Here is a 17,459-nt window from a genome sequence, read left to right as displayed (position 1 = left end):
CACTGTCTGTGTGTTTTAATGTAACTGTATTAAACACATCATCTCTTATTCGTTTCCTTTCGTTGAATGCTTGCCATAGACTTATAACAATACTTTCCTTATATAAGTGAAACGTTACGGGGAAAAATAACCGGTACAGACTTTACCCTGCCTTTTGGAATCTACACTGTTGTCAAGCCAGTGAATCAATGGGCAAGATTTCCCACGGAAGCCTTTGCTTACACCCTACTTTATGGTTTCAGGACGATTGAGGATATCAGCTGCGGAAACCGAACCCCGGCCGTCGCGCTTAGAATCCAAACAGTTAACCACAAGGCCTATCATCCAGTTGATACGAAAACAGACACTGTTTTCTAAATAGCTCAAAAAGATGTAATATTTTCTAAGGGCAAAGGTCGCGTACGCTAAAGGCTCCAGTGTAAAAAGATGAGCGTGGTTACTTCTTGTGTCGCTCGTGCTAATACACTCACGGGTTCACCGGGTTTACTCACAAATACTCCCGTCTCGCGCATCTCTGTAGATCGGCTTCCGGGGTCATTTAGCGCGCGTTAAAGGTAATCTTGTTCTACTAACAATGGCGGAGCACTCCCGCGGGAGAGAGCTGAATTAGTAATGATGTTATTTCGCCGTTCGTTTCTCTCTCTCTAAACTACTTAGCCAGGTTGAACACACAATCTGAGAGATAAGTGTCTTTTTGAGCATCAGTTTGTCATTAGCAATAAATGAAGCAGTGCGCTCGATAAAACAGACAATATTCTTCAAATCTTCTTCAATCTGTGATCTGTCGTTTGGATTTTGGAAACAAAAATATTGGAAGAAAAAAAAAGTTCTTTAATTTAATCACATGATTTATTTGCAAGTTTTAAATTCTCGAAATGTGACCGCTGGAAAGAGTTGAAACACTTTTACTCGACTGGGGCTAATTAGTCCAAACTTAAGATGACAAATTTGAAAGGACAAGTTTGAAATGACACGTTTGAAATGACACGTTTGAAATGACACGTTTGATATGACAAGTTTGAAATGACACGTTTGAAATGACATGTTTGAAATGACACGTTTGATATGACAAGTTTGAAATGACACGTTTGAAATGACAAGTTTGAAATGACACGTTTGAAATGACATGTTTGAAATGACACGTTTGATATGACAAGTTTGAAATGACACGTTTGAAATGACAAGTTTGAAATGACACGTTTGAAATGACAAGTTTGAAATGACAAGTTTGAAATGACAAGTTTGAAATGACACGTTTGAAATGACAAGTTTGAAATGACACTTTCTGAGGCTGAAAAGTAAATGACCATTAGAGAGATGTTTTGACCAGATTACAATTTACAATTAACCTATGAAATCGTCCCTTTCTTGACTGTGCACAATGAGAACAAATAATCACGTGACTTTTGATCTAAAACTTGTGTATGTAATAGGCCTACACTATTGTCTATGAGGTTTTCTTCTATTTAACACTTCATAGAAATGATTGGTTGATTTTCTTTTTAAAAGAAATGTGCAATAGTTTATCAAAATCCGAGACGCTGTCATGGTAACGGTGACGCGCTGTCTTCACATTCGACAACAAACGTCTCTTCTTTCTTCCTTTCTCTTTTTCTCTCTATTAGTTACACGCACACACACACACACACAGAGTCTGTAACCGAATTCACTAAAATAAACACACGCACACAATCTAACTGTATTCAGTACCGCACACACACACACACACACCTTGACCTAGCTCCGGCTCAAGCTCTCTCAGACGCTGATCTTGACGTTAGGAGGACAAGAGGGACTCCTGGTCAATGGAACCTTTTGACCCGGTCTTCAATGACCCCCTGGGGTGACAAGTCAACAATCACGTCCTACTGGCTGGAGGGTGGTATTCTGGAGATTGTATTAGTGGAAAAACTAGAAAATTATTCAGTGGCGGAGTTGAAAAAGGGGGTCCGCGATAGGTGGAGAATATGGGTGGTAGAAATAAATTATTAAACAAGCAAAATAAAATAAAATAAAAAATTATACAAGGGAAAGAATCGCACGTGTACTGCCATATCAGTCAACATAAAACAAAATTAATTAATTATCACTTATAAATTGGCTTATTGGTTTATTTTATTTTATTGATTCGTGTGTCATCGACAATCAAAAATTGTGCAAAGTCTCTACTTTGATCCGAGAACGGAAAGTGGGAGAAATAACGTGTATAAGATTTGTGACAGACAGACAGACAGACATTCGGAGTGAGTTGATTTAAGCTTTGTAAAAAAAGAACACACACACACACACTCTCCTTACAATTCACTGCCCAGTGCACCTTTATTAATACTGCGTATTTAAAAACTCTAAACATAAAACTCTAAACAAAAAACTCTAAACATAAAACTCTAAACATAGAACTCTAAGCATAAAACTCTAATAATAAAACTCTAAACATAAAACTCTAAACATAAAACTCTAAGCATAAAACTCTAAACATAAAACTCTAAATATAAAACTCTAAACATATCTGAGAATACTCGATTACAATTAAAAACACAATAGAGCTCTGGCCTGCTTCAACACATCTTTACATTTCGATCCCTCCTGAGCCTTACGTCTCCACGCTCCAACCTCAAGCTGTTGTAGATCTGTCTCCACGCTCCAACCTCAAGCTGTTGTAGATCTGTCTCCACGCTCCAACCTCAAGCTGTTGTAGATCTGTCTCCACGCTCCAACCTCAAGCTGTTGTAGATCTGTCTCCACGCTCCAACCTCAAGCTGTTGTAGATCTGTCTCCACGCTCCAACCTCAAGCTGTTGTAGATCTGTCTCCACGCTCCAACCTCAAGCTGTTGTAGATCTGTCTCCACGCTCCAACCTCAAGCTGTTGTAGATCTGTCTCCACGCTCCAACCTCAAGCTGTTGTAGATCTGTCTCCACGCTCCAACCTCAAGCTGTTGTAGATCTGTCTCCACGCTCCAACCTCAAGCTGTTGTAGATCTGTCTCCACGCTCCAACCTCAAGCTGTTGTAGATCTGTCTCCACGCTCCAACCTCAAGCTGTTGTAGATCTGTCTCCACGCTCCAACCTCAAGCTGTTGTAGATCTGTCTCCACGCTCCAACCTCAAGCTGTTGTAGATCTGTCTCCACGCTCCAACCCCAAGCTGTTGTAGATCTGTCTCCACGCTCCAACCTCAAGCTGTTGTAGATCTGTCTCCACGCTCCAACCTCAAGCTGTTGTAGATCTGTCTCCACGCTCCAACCTCAAGCTGTTGTAGATCTGTCTCCACGCTCCAACCTCAAGCTGTTGTAGATCTGTCTCCACATTATCAATCCACCGCATTCGGGGTCTGCCTTTGGGTCGCCTGCCTATTGGTTTCTTGCCGGTATACAATTTTCGCTCCTCTGACATTCTTATTATTTATTTTAATGCTTTATATTTGCAAGGAGTCTTTCCAGTAAGCTTTGCAAAATGAAGTTCTTCAATTAAAAAGTTCAGTTAAAGAGTTCTACGTAAAATGTTTTGCAAAATGTTTATGATGGTCTATTTATTTATTCTATCCTTTTTTTTTTTTTAAATACAAAGAAACATTAAGAGTCGAGTGTTAAAAATAAAAATAATTAAGCCAAAACTTAGTTTTAAGATTATTATATTTTAACATTTTTTTAGCGCTCACACAAGAGTTTTCACTGTGTTGTCAATTAGGTAGTTATTTTTTTGGTCCAAAAGTTATACTTAAAACTTTAAAATATCTATTTATATCGTTAGAGCCCTTTTTCGAAAAACTAGTCGACCCAGACATTGAGCAAACTGTATTGGAATTCTTCTTTTTATCATTTTAGTTGGACACCGTCTTTGGAAATGATCCATCAAGTCTGAACGGTAGACCAGTGATGCCCATATCCGGCCTTTCTTAACTTTTGCCCACCGTGCCTGCCTGGTAAGCAATCTGGACTGTCATATCAATGATCTCAGGTTTAAGCCCTGCCGCTACCGCTATTCCCCGCCGACCTGATGAAAGTTTGAGCTGGGATGTAGGCCTCAATTTTGAAGGAAGATCCGAAACATTTAAAACAGATCAGTGCAAAATGATGCCGCAGAGGGTTGTATCTAATGGACTCTTACTTTGTTTCTCGTGACACATGTTGTAACAACAAGGGCAGATAATTAGGATAATTGCTGGTGAATCTGGGTAATGTGACCAGCCGCTTATGCTGACCCATCCTAAAACACCGAAATGAGGCCCATTATATGCGTATGATGCTGTCCGCCTATATGAACGAATGTGAAGTATTAGATGTTTGTGGTGATTGGGTCCAAGCACTTTGACAAATTTCTTCAAATGTTAACTGGAATCTAGTAAAAATTTATTTTGCAATACATCTATGGAAGTCGCATATTCCGAATAGGTAGACAAAACTCCCTGGGCAAAACCTAAAATCTGGTCGAACACGGTTCTCGAAAAAGGCTCTAGAGATTTTCCTAGCTATATGACAGTTGATGTGTTTTAAGTTATATCTAACATTTATTAGCCATTAAGAGCAATATAATCGCTATAAAGAACGTATTGCCTTTTCTCGTTTATTAGCTTGCAAACTCTTCATAGGTGCGTGGACACGAATCTCGAAAACGGCTCTAACGATTTTCCTAAAAATGTGACAGTTTATATATGTTTTTTTTTGTGGGGGAAGGGGGATACTAGCTAATTGGCCACACTGGGAATATTCAGGTTTGACAGTTATAATTTATCAAAGTATAATCATCTTAAAATTGAATTTGGTCTGGAGATCTATATCTTGAACAGAAGCCAGTTAAAATTCCTGCATGTATTCAGTACAGTGTATAATAAACAAATAGACAATCTGAAATATTTATGACACCGTCTTATGTACAAATCATTAGCCAAGCCAAACTAGAATCTTCTATATCAGTGTTTCCCAAACTTTTGACCTCTGTGTACCCCTTTTATAATTTGTGTAAAGCTGGGTACCCGTCGTCCCCCACCCCAAACCGCCCTTTAATTTATTAACAGAACATAATAAATGAGTATTTAAAAAAAAATCAGCATAGTTAATGAGGTACAACACGTCCCCCCCCCCCTCAAAATTCTTCCCCGAACCCCTGGGGTACGCGTACCTCACTTTGGGAAACACTGTTCTATACCATATCCGTATCTAGATCCAGTATTCTAGTCCAGACAACCGCCTTTGAACGCTTTGTGGTTTGGCTCCAGATCACCGAAGTAGAATTTGATAGATTCTGAGTCAATAAATACATTGGCGTAATGGCTCTTACACAAAGTCATCAGCTTTAAAAGAAGTCGTTTGTATATTGTACGTCTTAAAGTATAATTCGCATGCTGAGTACCTACAATATCTTGAAAAAAAATTAGTAAACTCGTTCAGGTTAAATTTTTCAAAAATTCAAATTTGATAAAGCTTGTAAGCAACAGTAGTTCTTGTATGTACAGTGGCTTTAAAGGTTTGAAAACATTGAATACACTACAACCGGCTCCGTCTTTTACAATAATGTAAGCCTACATTCGTGTAATCGAACCAGCTCCTTATTAGGACCAAACCTATTGAGTCCCGATGTGCTCCTAATAACTGGATTTCACTGTATATAACTTCCTACAAGTTAATCTGTATTGAATCATGGGATATCCTTTGATGTGATGAGATCAGTGCGGGCAGCTAGTCATAAAATGTTACCAATGTGTCTTTTATCAATTAAAGCAAATAGTTGATTGTTCAAGGCCGTTGATAAATTTGTATTAAATTTGAGCCCACCTTCAGGAAACGCCTTTAAAAAAAAATTCTATATCGACCGGACCCTTTCGTCCTTAGATATTAAAGAAGAGCGTGTCGTTTTCAACAAAGCAGCCCCCCCCCCTTTTTTTCTTCCCTTACACAGCCCCCCTCCCCTTTCCCCTCGCCCTGTTTTCCAAGTCACCCAACCACACAAATCGGATGCTGTCTCTCTTGACAAATATGTGTCGAGGCTTTTTTTTTTTTTTTTATTTCGCCGAGGGAAAAGAAGATTGTTGTCAGTGTCAGTAGTCCCACTGACATGTCAAGGACTACACTTCGTGACATGACACGCGAGTCACATTCAATAAGGGGATACTCTCCTGACGATATTTAACGGCATTACTGGTCCGTTTGCGTGATCTAAAGATCCCCATTGTGTTTGTGATCATTCTACCTTGGAAACTTTGCAAGCTGTCAACATAGTCAACTTGGGGGGGGGGGGAAAATCTATGTATCACAACTATCAGTTAGATCAATATCTTAGTGAGAGTTGGCAGATTAATTTCTCGCTGGTTCATCGACAAATCTCATTAGCCTACAATGTAAAACATTGGAGTTAAAAAACAACAACAACGCTCTACTTCTGTGATAAAGTTTCTTATGTTTCATATACATATTGAGAACGTATTATATCCGATTTGTAAGTGTTCATTAAGTTTGGAGTAGCATATAAATACTTTTTTGTTGTGTTGCCAACTCTGGCTTGAAGTGCGAATAGCTGGTGGCGTGCTGCCAACTAACGTGCATCTTTGAAGAGTCTCTTAGCGATTTCCTGTCAACTTGACCCGGGCTATATATTTCTTCGTACATCATTTCTACAAGTGCAGGGCGTGCAAACATACACTTACAAAGGCATCGTACATAGACTTCATGGGAATACATCATTTGGAGACGTCATTCAGAGACGTCATTCAGGGACGTCACATAACAATTCAGTGGAAATCAGTGTTCATTTCTGGATAAAGAATTATTATTTTTTGGTTCAAGATGTATTTTGAGTTGCGATAAAAGAGTCTTTAGGAGCCTCACAGAAATGTACGTGAACATGACAAGGTAATTCACTGCTTTTATAAGTTTGTGTTGAAACAGAGAGATCTCCCTAACTAGCAGTTATATAGTAGATTTTATACGAAGATAAAAAACCACGACTTTAGATAGTGTAAAATTAGAGCTCGAGTCTTTTTTTTTTTTATTTAGTTGGTAACAGTGACGTTCAATTTAGGGACCTTTACATAGTTTAGCTTATGGTGACAGTCTCCATTAGTTTTTAAATAGGTTTTAAGTCACGGGTGAAAGTCTAATGTTTCTTCCATATTGAAATTATGTTGTGCTAAAAGACGGAAGGGAATTTGATTCTGCGGTGCTACAAAAAGCACAAACATGATCATGTACCTTTAAAATATAATCATGGGAAGCGTGGTCGAGAGTCCAAGAGAGGCTTGTACTTGACTTGGCTTGGATACCTAGAAGGGGGCTCGGGCAGAGTTGTGTTTACTGAGCCTAAAGGCAGCACGGAAAACCAACTCCTAGATACCCCTCCCCCCCCCCCCCCACTTGTCCACAAATGAGATTGGACCAAAAGCGCTCTGAGCATGCTATAAGCATGAAAGTAGCGCTATATAAAAGCTATAATAATAGAATTATCATATACCTTTAAAAGTTATCATGTAACTAATTAAATGAGCTTTTCGACACTTGCTTAGTGTTTACGCCGGATACATCAATAATCTAGCTGTTTTATAGCTTTTCCGCCATGTATGTAAATCTACGATAATTTCTCTCCATAATAACGCTGTGACAATACAAAAAGTATCTTGAGAATATTGGCGTAATACTTCACACTTTAGTCACATGATGAGAAGTCCCTCGAGACGTCAAATGGCACAGACTTCATTTCTTTGGCCCCCACAGGTTTCTTTATATATTTGTTTGTCTATTTTAAAATTACATGAATCAATCAGTGTTTCAGTAAAGTCCCTTTCTAGTCCTTCAATACAAAAGCTAGATTTCTTCAATTTAATTATATTTAAAGGCATCTAACACATCTTATCTTCTTACCTTATACAATACAGACGTTGCTTCAAAAAAAAAAGAAGAAGATTAAGTCCTACGCGTCATGCATTCAGTCATGCATGTTAACCAATGACTTAAATTCTGCCAAGTCACTGGTTTTCCTGGCTGGCTTTTGCTGAATGAGCTATGCTCTAATAGCACTAGGGAAGAAGGAACATTAGTAAGATTTGGAATGTTAAAGAGGTATTCAAAATTAACATAAATTCAGAATGTGCCACTATGTTATTATGCTATAACAATGCTTATATCTACTCACTCTGTCCATCTGGTACAAATTTTGTGCACATTATTTCTCCCACTTTCTATTCTCGGATCAAGTTGAAACTTCGCACAATTGTTTATTGTCTATGACGACACACGAATCAATCGCAATGATAACTAACTTATTAATGATTAGTGGTAATGGATTAATTTTGTTTTATATAGAAAAAGGATGGTACATCTTGAAGTTTTTATATATAGCCGTTTTTTTTGCGTATTTTCCCCTTATTTAATCCTTTTAAAACTATATTTTATATTTTCTGATTCATTGTACTTTTCAATACATTTTCTTTTGACGCCAGAAACGAATTTGATTCAGGGACGTTACGTGACCTGGACCACCACCCATCGCCCCTGAACCTAATGAAGACCCCCCCCCCCGGCCCCCGCATGTACAGTGTTAGGGTTGTTTCCAAACGTCCCGCTATTATCAGCTTGTCTTTACATCCCTAGCGTATTTCCTAGCAAGTGCTCCCCCCCCCCCCGTATCATATCTTCTTTCCCCTTCGTAACATTCCCTAGCCATTGCCCCCTATCATATCTTCTAACCCAAACCCATTCCCTAGCCATTGCCCCCTATCATATCTTCTAACCCAAACCCATTCCCTAGCCATTGCCCCCTATCATATCTTCTAACCCAAACCCATTCCCTAGCCATTGCCCCCTATCATATCTTCTTGCCTAAACCCATTCCCTAGCCATTGCCCCCTATCATATCTTCTTGCCTAAACCCATTCCCTAGCCATTGCCCCCTATCATATCTTCTAGCCCAAACCCATTCCCTAGCCATTGCCCCCTATCATATCTTCTAACCCAAACCCATTCCTTGGCCATTGCCCCCTATCATATCTTCTAGCCTAAACCCATTCCCTAGCCATTGCCCCCTATCATATCTTCTAGCCTAAACCCATTCCCTAGCCATTGCCCCCTATCATATCTTCTAGCCTAAACCCATTCCCTAGCCATTGCCCCCTATCATATCTTCTAGCCTAAACCCATTCCTTGGCCATTGCCCCCTATCATATCTTCTAGCCTAAACCCATTCCCTAGCCATTGCCCCCTATCATATCTTCTAGCCTAAACCCATTCCCTAGCCATTGCCCCCTATCAGATCTTCTAGCCTAAACCCATTCCTTGGCCATTGCCCCCTATCATATCTTCTAGCCTAAACCCATTCCCTAGCCATTGCCCCCTATCATATCTTCTAGCCTAAACCCATTCCCTAGCCATTGCTCCCTATCATATCTTCTAGCCTAAACCCATTCCTTGGCCATTGCCCCCTATCATATCTTCTAGCCTAAACCCATTCCCTAGCCATTGCCCCCTATCATATCTTTTAGCCTAAACCCATTCCCTAGCCATTGCCCCCTATCATATCTTCTAGCCTAAACCCATTCCCTAGCCATTGCCCCCTATCATATCTTCTAGCCTAAACCCATTCCCTAGCCATTGCCCCCTATCATATCTTCTAGCCCAAACCCATTCCTTGGCCATTGCCCCCTATCATATCTTCTAGCCTAAACCCATTCCCTAGCCATTGCCCCCTATCATATCTTCTAGCCCAAACCCATTCCCTAGCCATTGCCTATCATATCTTCTAGCCCTAACCCATTCCCTAACTATTGCCCCTATCATATCTTTTAGGCTAAACCCATTCCCTAGCCATTGCCTATCATATCTTCTAGCCCTAACCCATTCCTTGGCCATTGCCCCCTATCATATATTCAAACCCAATCCCATTACCTAGCCATTGCCCCCTATAATATCTTCTAGCCCAAAACACATTCCCTAGCCATTGCTCCCTATCATATCTTTTAGCCCAAAACCCATTCCCTAGCCATTGCTCCCTATCATATCTTATAGCCCAAACCCATTCCCTAGCGAATCATCCAAAGGGCCTTCTCTAGCACATCATACAACACGCCCCCTAGAACATCAAGTAACGTGTACTCCAAGAACGCCACTAGCAATGCCCCCCTTAGAGACGGCCTTATCAGTGTGCGCCCTGGGCCAGTATCAGGGCTCCCGAATATTCGTTCAGTGGAATGAAGGTAACAACAAATTCTCTTTATAGTGAGGACTCCTTAGGTGAGAGACAAGGGGCGGTTGCCCCACTATCCACCCCTCAAAGGCCGTCTATGCTTCCCCTTCCCCCCAGAACCAGTTCCCAGTGCCTAAAATTGGAAGGATGGCGTAGAGGCGTCTGATCTTTGTTGTGGTTTGGACATTTATTGCACCTTTTAAACCAAGATCATCACATTGAAATGAACAGAAAACGATGTCTACAAGAATTGTTTCATCCAAAACACCTTAGGATTTAAAAAAAAAATTGTTTTATGGAGTCTGCTCCAGGCTTTTAGATCATCTAAACCGGCCCTGAAATTGCGATCCACCAACCGCACACTATCTCTTTCACGTACATGCTAATGCAGTCATGACGCAACTCTCGAGATTTAGATTTTGAGAACAAGCCGAGGTTATGAAATAGACGGAGGTCATCAACTACATTTCTTTATCACACGAATCAATCTTTTAAACAGTAGCTGGGCCAAGCTTACAGCATCTTGGCTGAATCAATTCACTGATCCAGATCAATATAGTCACTAACCCTCCTCTATTTATATTTCTAATCTATAACCCCAAGACAAGAACGCTTCTCAAACTATTGAATGCAGTGGATCTAACATAAAAGTTAAAAGGGATGCTGGAATTTTCACTAATTCCTTTAGGCCAGTAGCTCCCAATCTACGTCCCGGAGGCCATATCCAGCCCGTCATGCAGCGCTAGTGGTAAAACTTCTGCGATATCGCAAAATGAAACCTCTGATAATCGGTTCTGTTGGGACTCTTCGATTATTTAGAGCAACAGTGACACAGGTGTCGGAAATAAATATGGCCCTTAGGCCGAAAAAGCTTGTGAGCTACTAGTTTAGGACAATATAATATTTTGGGCTCTGTTGTTCGACAGTACAGTTCTAGTTTACTTCAGCTTATGAGTAGTTTTTTTTTAAGTTTAGTTTTCATTAAAACCAGCCATTGTCTTTTAAAAGAAATAATATATTTACTAATTGACCTAAAACCGTTAGCAGACAAAGTTATATCTGAGGAACAAGCGGGTTTTCGACAGGATCACAGCAAAGCAGAACAAATCCTAAACTTGAGACTTCTTTGTGCGAAATACATCCAACACCAACAGAACCTCTTTCACGTCTTTGTTGATTTCAAGAAAACTTTCTTCGAGACTGGCATGTGGCACTCTGGGCGACAGCGGAAAAGTAGAATATAAAAACATAGCAAGTAATCCAGAATCTTTAAAAGCAGGCCACTAGTGGAGTGTACCTCAAGATTAACACTGGGAACTTGTTTAAAAAGCACAGTTGGAGTGAGACATCCCTGTACACTTTAGCCAATACTTTTAATGATCTTCTTTGAAAGAAAATAGAGGTGCTCTTGAATGTTACGAACGTACGCTAAGCATGGGAGAAAGAAGAATGACTAGCTTGTATTTTGCGGATGGCATAGAAAGGCATAGAGGGTCTGGCAGGGATGGAGGAAGAACTAGCAGATTGGTGAAGTGCATAGACTTCATTGGCTGCCTGGTCGTGCGGTTGGCGCGCTGGACTGCCCCTTTGGATTTATCGATGGTCCAGGGTTCAAACCCTGCCCGCTCCCATCCCCCGTCGTCCTGCGGGAGGTCTGGACTAGGAAGTAAACTATCTTCAACTCTGAAGGAACATCAGAAACATGTAAAACATTTTACACATTTTTCTCGCAAGCAGATGGTATGCAAATCAAAGCCCATTAAAATCACATTATGACCAGTGATGGGGGTGACTACATAGAGAGAGAGAGAGGGAGAGAGAGAAACATTTTAGATGACTGATCGTTTCTTGTGACACTATTACACTAGATTATAACAGTTAGGAAAACATTGCTTGAAACATTCGTTAATAGAAAACTTTAAATGTTAATATTTATTTGTTAATAAGTATAGAAAAAATTACTATTTATTAACATTTATGACATTTCCAGTGAGATATACATGCATTATAGCTTATAACTCTAATGTAATAACGGGCACTCTAAGTACTAATGGTGACATGGAATTGTGACTGAAACTAGAAATACTAGGGAAAAAAAAGAAATATATTCGCGTAGTAGTGTGTGCGTGCGTGTGTTTTCGTGTGCTCCTGTGTGTGTTTCAACTCCCCTTCCCCCCCCCCCCCCTCAGTTTTGGTGAACGCTAGAATGTCTGAATTTACTAAGGTGTCCCATATGTGTAAGCAAGCGTGAGAAACTGGGCTGAATCAGTGGACCGAGTAATACGGACTAATACTTTATAGTGGCCGTGCGCCCGGGCTAGGCTACGTGTCTTCTCGCTTGAAGGAAACGCCTTTGATCTCAATATGGAACAAACTATCAGCCCCTCTATCTATAAACACACTATAAGTGAGGCAAACAGTCGGCTGTATAGCACATCAAACAGTTCCATGACTTGCTGATTTCTTTACTTATAGTGTGGTGATGGTAACATTGGGTTCATGATGTAATTGTTGTTTTTATTCTCATTAGCGCGAAATGTAACACTAAAAAAATTAATGTTTAACTTTCACATAGTTCTAGTCTTATCACCTTTATTCAGCTGGTTAAACACTAACTCGTCCAAAACTAAAAAACAGAAACTGGTGGAAAAAAACAACAAAGTCGTATGCCTAATACAATCTTCCAATAAATAAGCATAATCACGTCATTATTTAGTCGTAAAGATCTTGAAACGAGTTAGGTTGTTCCAAGTGGGGGTAATAACAGGTCAAAAGTATTTTTTTTATCCACTCCTCTCATTGGGAGAACTAGTGATCTGTGAGTTAGCCACGGATTTGGCTTATATATATATATATATATAAGACTGTGATTTTAATTTCGGGATTTTGAGGACGCCCATGGGTCTACCCAACCCTAATGGGCACTTGACACTAGTTGGGTAACGCAAAGGTGTTCGGTAGTTGACAGTAATTGTGCTGGCCGCATATAACACCCGTCGACCATAGAAACAGATGACCTTTACATCAACTGACCTATACATCGAAAGATCTTAAAAAAAAAAAAAAAAAAAGGAAACTTTTTTTTATTTAAAAAAAAAATTAATGATGATAAAAGACATCCAATTGATTCATTCACGTCTCTGTAGGTGTGTCCGTGGGGAACGGGTAGCATCTAGCCCTGTGCTTTGTAGACCTACGAGCTAGGACTAGACTTATATGCTTTGTCTGGCTGTTTATTCTTTGTCTCCCCTGTGCATAATGTGTAAACTACCGCTATAACTGAAATGTATGGCGAAGTCAATATTATAACTGACGCGTGTGTGACCCTATTGAGCTACTTACACAACGGATTTATACCATTGTTACCCATCTTGTCTTTGAGTGTAATCATCTTTTCCAATCGAAAATGAACATATATGTGTGCACCGTATGTTCGATCACGTGGGAGGAGCACCTTTCATTCATATTATGTAATCTTGTTATATAACGTTATATAAGATTGTTATACTTGTTATATAACGTTGGTATAAAGTAACAAGAAAAACGTAGTAACAAAATAGTTATCTAAAAACAAAGCTTATAATAGTGTAATATCCATTAGTCTGGATCAGCAGTGTAATATCCATTAGTCTGGATCAGCAGTGTAATATCGCATACTGTTAATGAAGACATGATAAATCTGTGCGATTTGAAATATTTTGACCTATTGTTTTTGTTTAGCTTTTAGTTTGTTAATGCGCTATAAATCCTGTCACTTGTCTGGACCAGTTGTGGAGGGAAGAAGTGGGTATCTTGATAAATGTTTACATGATCTTTTTTTTTTAAATGCATAAAAAAATGTTCACTCGGGGCTCAAGAATCCTCAAGGGGACTTATCAACTTATACCACCTAATCAGTCAAGTACAATTTCTTTCTCTTGTTCAAGATACCAAAAAGAAAATAGTTAATTGGTTAATTTTGTTTATTGTTTCTTGTGTTGTTGGGTAGAAGAAATAATAGTGCCAAATTTCAGCTTAATCTGAGATTGGATGTGGGAGAAATAAGGTGTAAAGACTTCTTACCAGACAGACAGAGTTGTAAAAAGTAACCTTTTTCATACCTTGTGATCTATGGGTCAGATGATGCAAAGCTCATCTGTTTCTGGGGCAAATGGTTAATGAGGTTGTTAAGTGACCTGCAGTGCGACCCACCGCCTTTACTTCCCCAGGCACGTCCTCAAAAGTTTTGAAATTTAAAATCACAGTCTCCACTAAGAATCGAACCTTAGACCCCCCCCCCCCCCGGTCGGTTCGGAGGCTAAGCTTTTCACTACTCAGCCACCAACCAACGTTATTCTAGTTTTGTTCTAGTTGAGTTATATTTAGCCTAAGTTTGCTTTCATCTCTGGGTATATTGAAGGTCTATCTGTATAGTTCGTCCACCGTGTTTCGATGATGACCACTTTTGTGGTAGAGGGGGAAGATTGGTGGTCAACATTGGACTAGAGATTGTCTCTGTAACTGAGAGCACCCAATGTCTGCCTCCTTCCTTTCCCCCTCCCCCCTCCGCTCTCATTTCACGATGACCTGCGGTGATCAATTCTGTAACACGAGACTATGATTACATCTGTGAGATCAGACACAAGGCGAGATGGACGTCTACTCGATAATCTTTGGCGAAGTACAAACAAGAGTTGGAAAAATAGAAAGATTGAAGAATTGGAGTGACTTGGGGGGGGGGAGAGAATAGGAGAGAGAGAGAGAGAGAGAGAGAGAGAAAGAGAGAGAGAGAAAGAGAGAGAGAGGAAGAGAGAGAGGAAGAGAGAAAGAGAGAGAGAGAGAGGAAGAGAGAGAGGAAGAGAGAAAGAGAGAGAGAGGAAGAGAGAGAGAAAGAGAGAGAGGAAGAGAGAGAGAAAGACAGAGAGAAAGAGAGAGAGAGGGGAAGAGAGAGAGGAAGATAGAGAGAGAAAGAGAGAGAGAAAGGAAGAGAGAGAGAGGACGAAAGAGATGTAGAGAGAGGAAGAGAGAGAGAGAAAGAGAGAGAGAAAAAAAGAGAGAGAAAAAAAAGAGAGAAATGAAGAGAGAGAGAGGAAGAGAGAGAAAGAAAGAGAGAAAGAGAGAGAGGAAGAGAGAGAGAGAGGACGAGAGAGAGAAGAGAGAGAGAGAAAGAGAGAGAGAAAAAAAGAGAGAGAAAAAAAAAGAGAGAAATGAAGAGAGAGAGAGGAAGAGAGAGAGAGAAAGAGAGGAAGAGAGAGAGAGAGGACGAGAGAGAGAAAGAGAGAGAGAGAGAGAAAGAAAGAGAGGAAGAGAGAGAGAAAAAAAAGAGAGAGATAGTGGAAGAGAGAGAGAGAAAGAGAGAGAGGAAGAGAGATGGTGGAAGAGAGAGAGAAAGAGAGAGTGAAAGAGAGAGAGAGAGAGGGGGAAAACAAAAAAAAGTAAAAAGGATTGCGATGATTAAAATGAAGAAATGGGTAAACACATTATGACGCAGTGGCAGCGTGAGAGAGACCGAGAGAGAGAATGACTTAGGAAGAGAAGAGAGGTGAAAAAGATGAGAAAGGGATAGGAAGAAGGGGTAAGAACAATGGCGTAGCAACCATGGAGCAAAAGGCTCATTGCACCGGAGGCCCACAACTGATAGGGGCCTACATTACCTGTTACCACGGTAAGAAAACGTTGACTATATAAATTTCAATGTTTCAAATTATGAAATTATTTAACTTAATAAATCTTTGCATATTTCTTGTTCTTAAATTCTGTTTCTGGTGTCACAATGATGTGAATCTTCTTTTCTTTCGGTATTACTTGTTGGCTACCTGGTCATCTGTTGGATGGTCGTCCGGTCGACTCCATGGTTCAGACCCTGCCCGCTGCCATCCCCCGTCGTCCTGCTGGAGGTTTGGACTAGGATGTAGATCAATGATTCCCAAAGTGATCTATATAGACCCCCATGGGTCTACGAAGACTTCCAAGGGGGCTACGAAAGTGAACAAGTGAATTGGGGGTCTATGAGATGTGCACAAGGGTCTACGATAATGAATCTCATTTCGGCAGGCCGTGACTTTAATTTCGATATTCCGTTCATGGAATTATTTAATACACACATTTATGATTTGTAACTTTAAATGTGTTTCCTGCTGCTCGAATGAAAAATTGTTGTACTTAATTAAATTACTCTATTTAAATATCTTAATTGCTTGTTCAGGTCTTGTGATGAAGAAAGCAGTTTCTTATCGAATATAATACAGACGTTATTTCAAAAAGGAAGATGATTACGTCCTACGCGTCATGCATCTAGTCATGCATATTAACCAATGACTTAAATTCTGCCAAGTCACTGGTTTTCCTGGCTGGCTCAGGCAACCCTTTCCATTCTCTATTAGCACTAGGGAAGAAGGAGTATTTGTACAAATTTGTCCTAGCATATGGAATGAGGAATGTGACTTTATCTTTGTGTCTTTCTGAGTATAGTGTTAGATTTTGTTTTGAAGGACATGGTCAGCATTCTCTGGTGACACCCCACATGAGCAGATTTCACTAGTTCTAATTTTGAGCTTCCGGAACATATGTTGTCTCATTCTGATGTGCTTGGTTTTTATGTGAATAAATTAGACGTTGATCTTGTCGGGATAGATTATAATAGGCGTCATCTTTCTTGTGATTCGGACAAGAGCTTGTCCATTTCTCATTTATTTTATTCACAATTAGTTTCTTCATTTCTTCTGTATAGAGTGCAATGTTTAATTGTGTCTTTGTTCTGCCACTCTTGGCGAGTGTGTCAGCCTTCTCATTTCCTTCTAGTTCAATATGTTCTGGTATCCATTGAATAAGTGTTGTCTTGAGTCATTTTAGATAGGAGGAATCAGAGTTTTCCACGCTTTTGAAGACAAAGTGACTGTGTGGGGTACTTGGCTAGTATGGTAGCTGCTAGTTCTCACCTTTCTGCTCTGTAGCTATCAGAGAGCTCACCAGGTGCAATGGACTAAGGAACTATTTTTTTCTCCATTTGGGCCATTTGATGAGTATTTATTATAGATCAATCCGCTGACGAGGACAGACGCAGACGGCAAAATCTTAACCGTCCACCGGAAGATGTGGCAAAATATGTAGGTCACAGCAGGGGTGCGTATCCACTGGAAATACTGCATTCCTCATTAATCTTCGGACTCGAAGACAAGCTTTTATTATTATAGATCAAGAAATCCACACAAAAATAAATAAATAAGTAAATAACAAATTCCGTAAATGAAATATAATCTCCGTAGAAACAAATTGTCACCTTGAAAACATTTAAAAATAAAACTTTTCCAGTTT

General features: G+C 39.9%; 1 protein-coding gene across 3 annotated transcripts in view; it reads left to right on the top strand.

Annotated features, from left to right (window-relative positions):
- Positions 1–17,459, top strand: part of LOC106076379 (hydroxysteroid 11-beta-dehydrogenase 1-like protein) — a 55,150-nt gene that overhangs the window by 10,942 nt on the left and 26,749 nt on the right. The window contains exon 1 of one of the 3 annotated variants that reach the window (XM_056016885.1): positions 6,044–6,826. The exons of 1 other annotated variant lie outside the window; for it this stretch is intronic. Coding sequence is in view for 1 of the 2 variants with exons in the window: in XM_056016881.1 (XP_055872856.1) it covers positions 6,825–6,844 (20 nt within the window). In the remaining variant the exon portion in view is untranslated. Of the gene's footprint in view, positions 1–6,043; positions 6,845–17,459 lie in introns of those variants that run through there. One more of the 3 variants, XM_056016881.1, reaches the window with a different exon arrangement.

Source organism: Biomphalaria glabrata, chromosome 18 (assembly GCF_947242115.1).
Source record: "Biomphalaria glabrata chromosome 18, xgBioGlab47.1, whole genome shotgun sequence".
NCBI classification, from domain to species: domain Eukaryota; kingdom Metazoa; phylum Mollusca; class Gastropoda; family Planorbidae; genus Biomphalaria; species Biomphalaria glabrata.
Note: the sequence above shows the minus strand (reverse complement) of the source record. Positions and strands in the feature narration are given on the sequence as shown.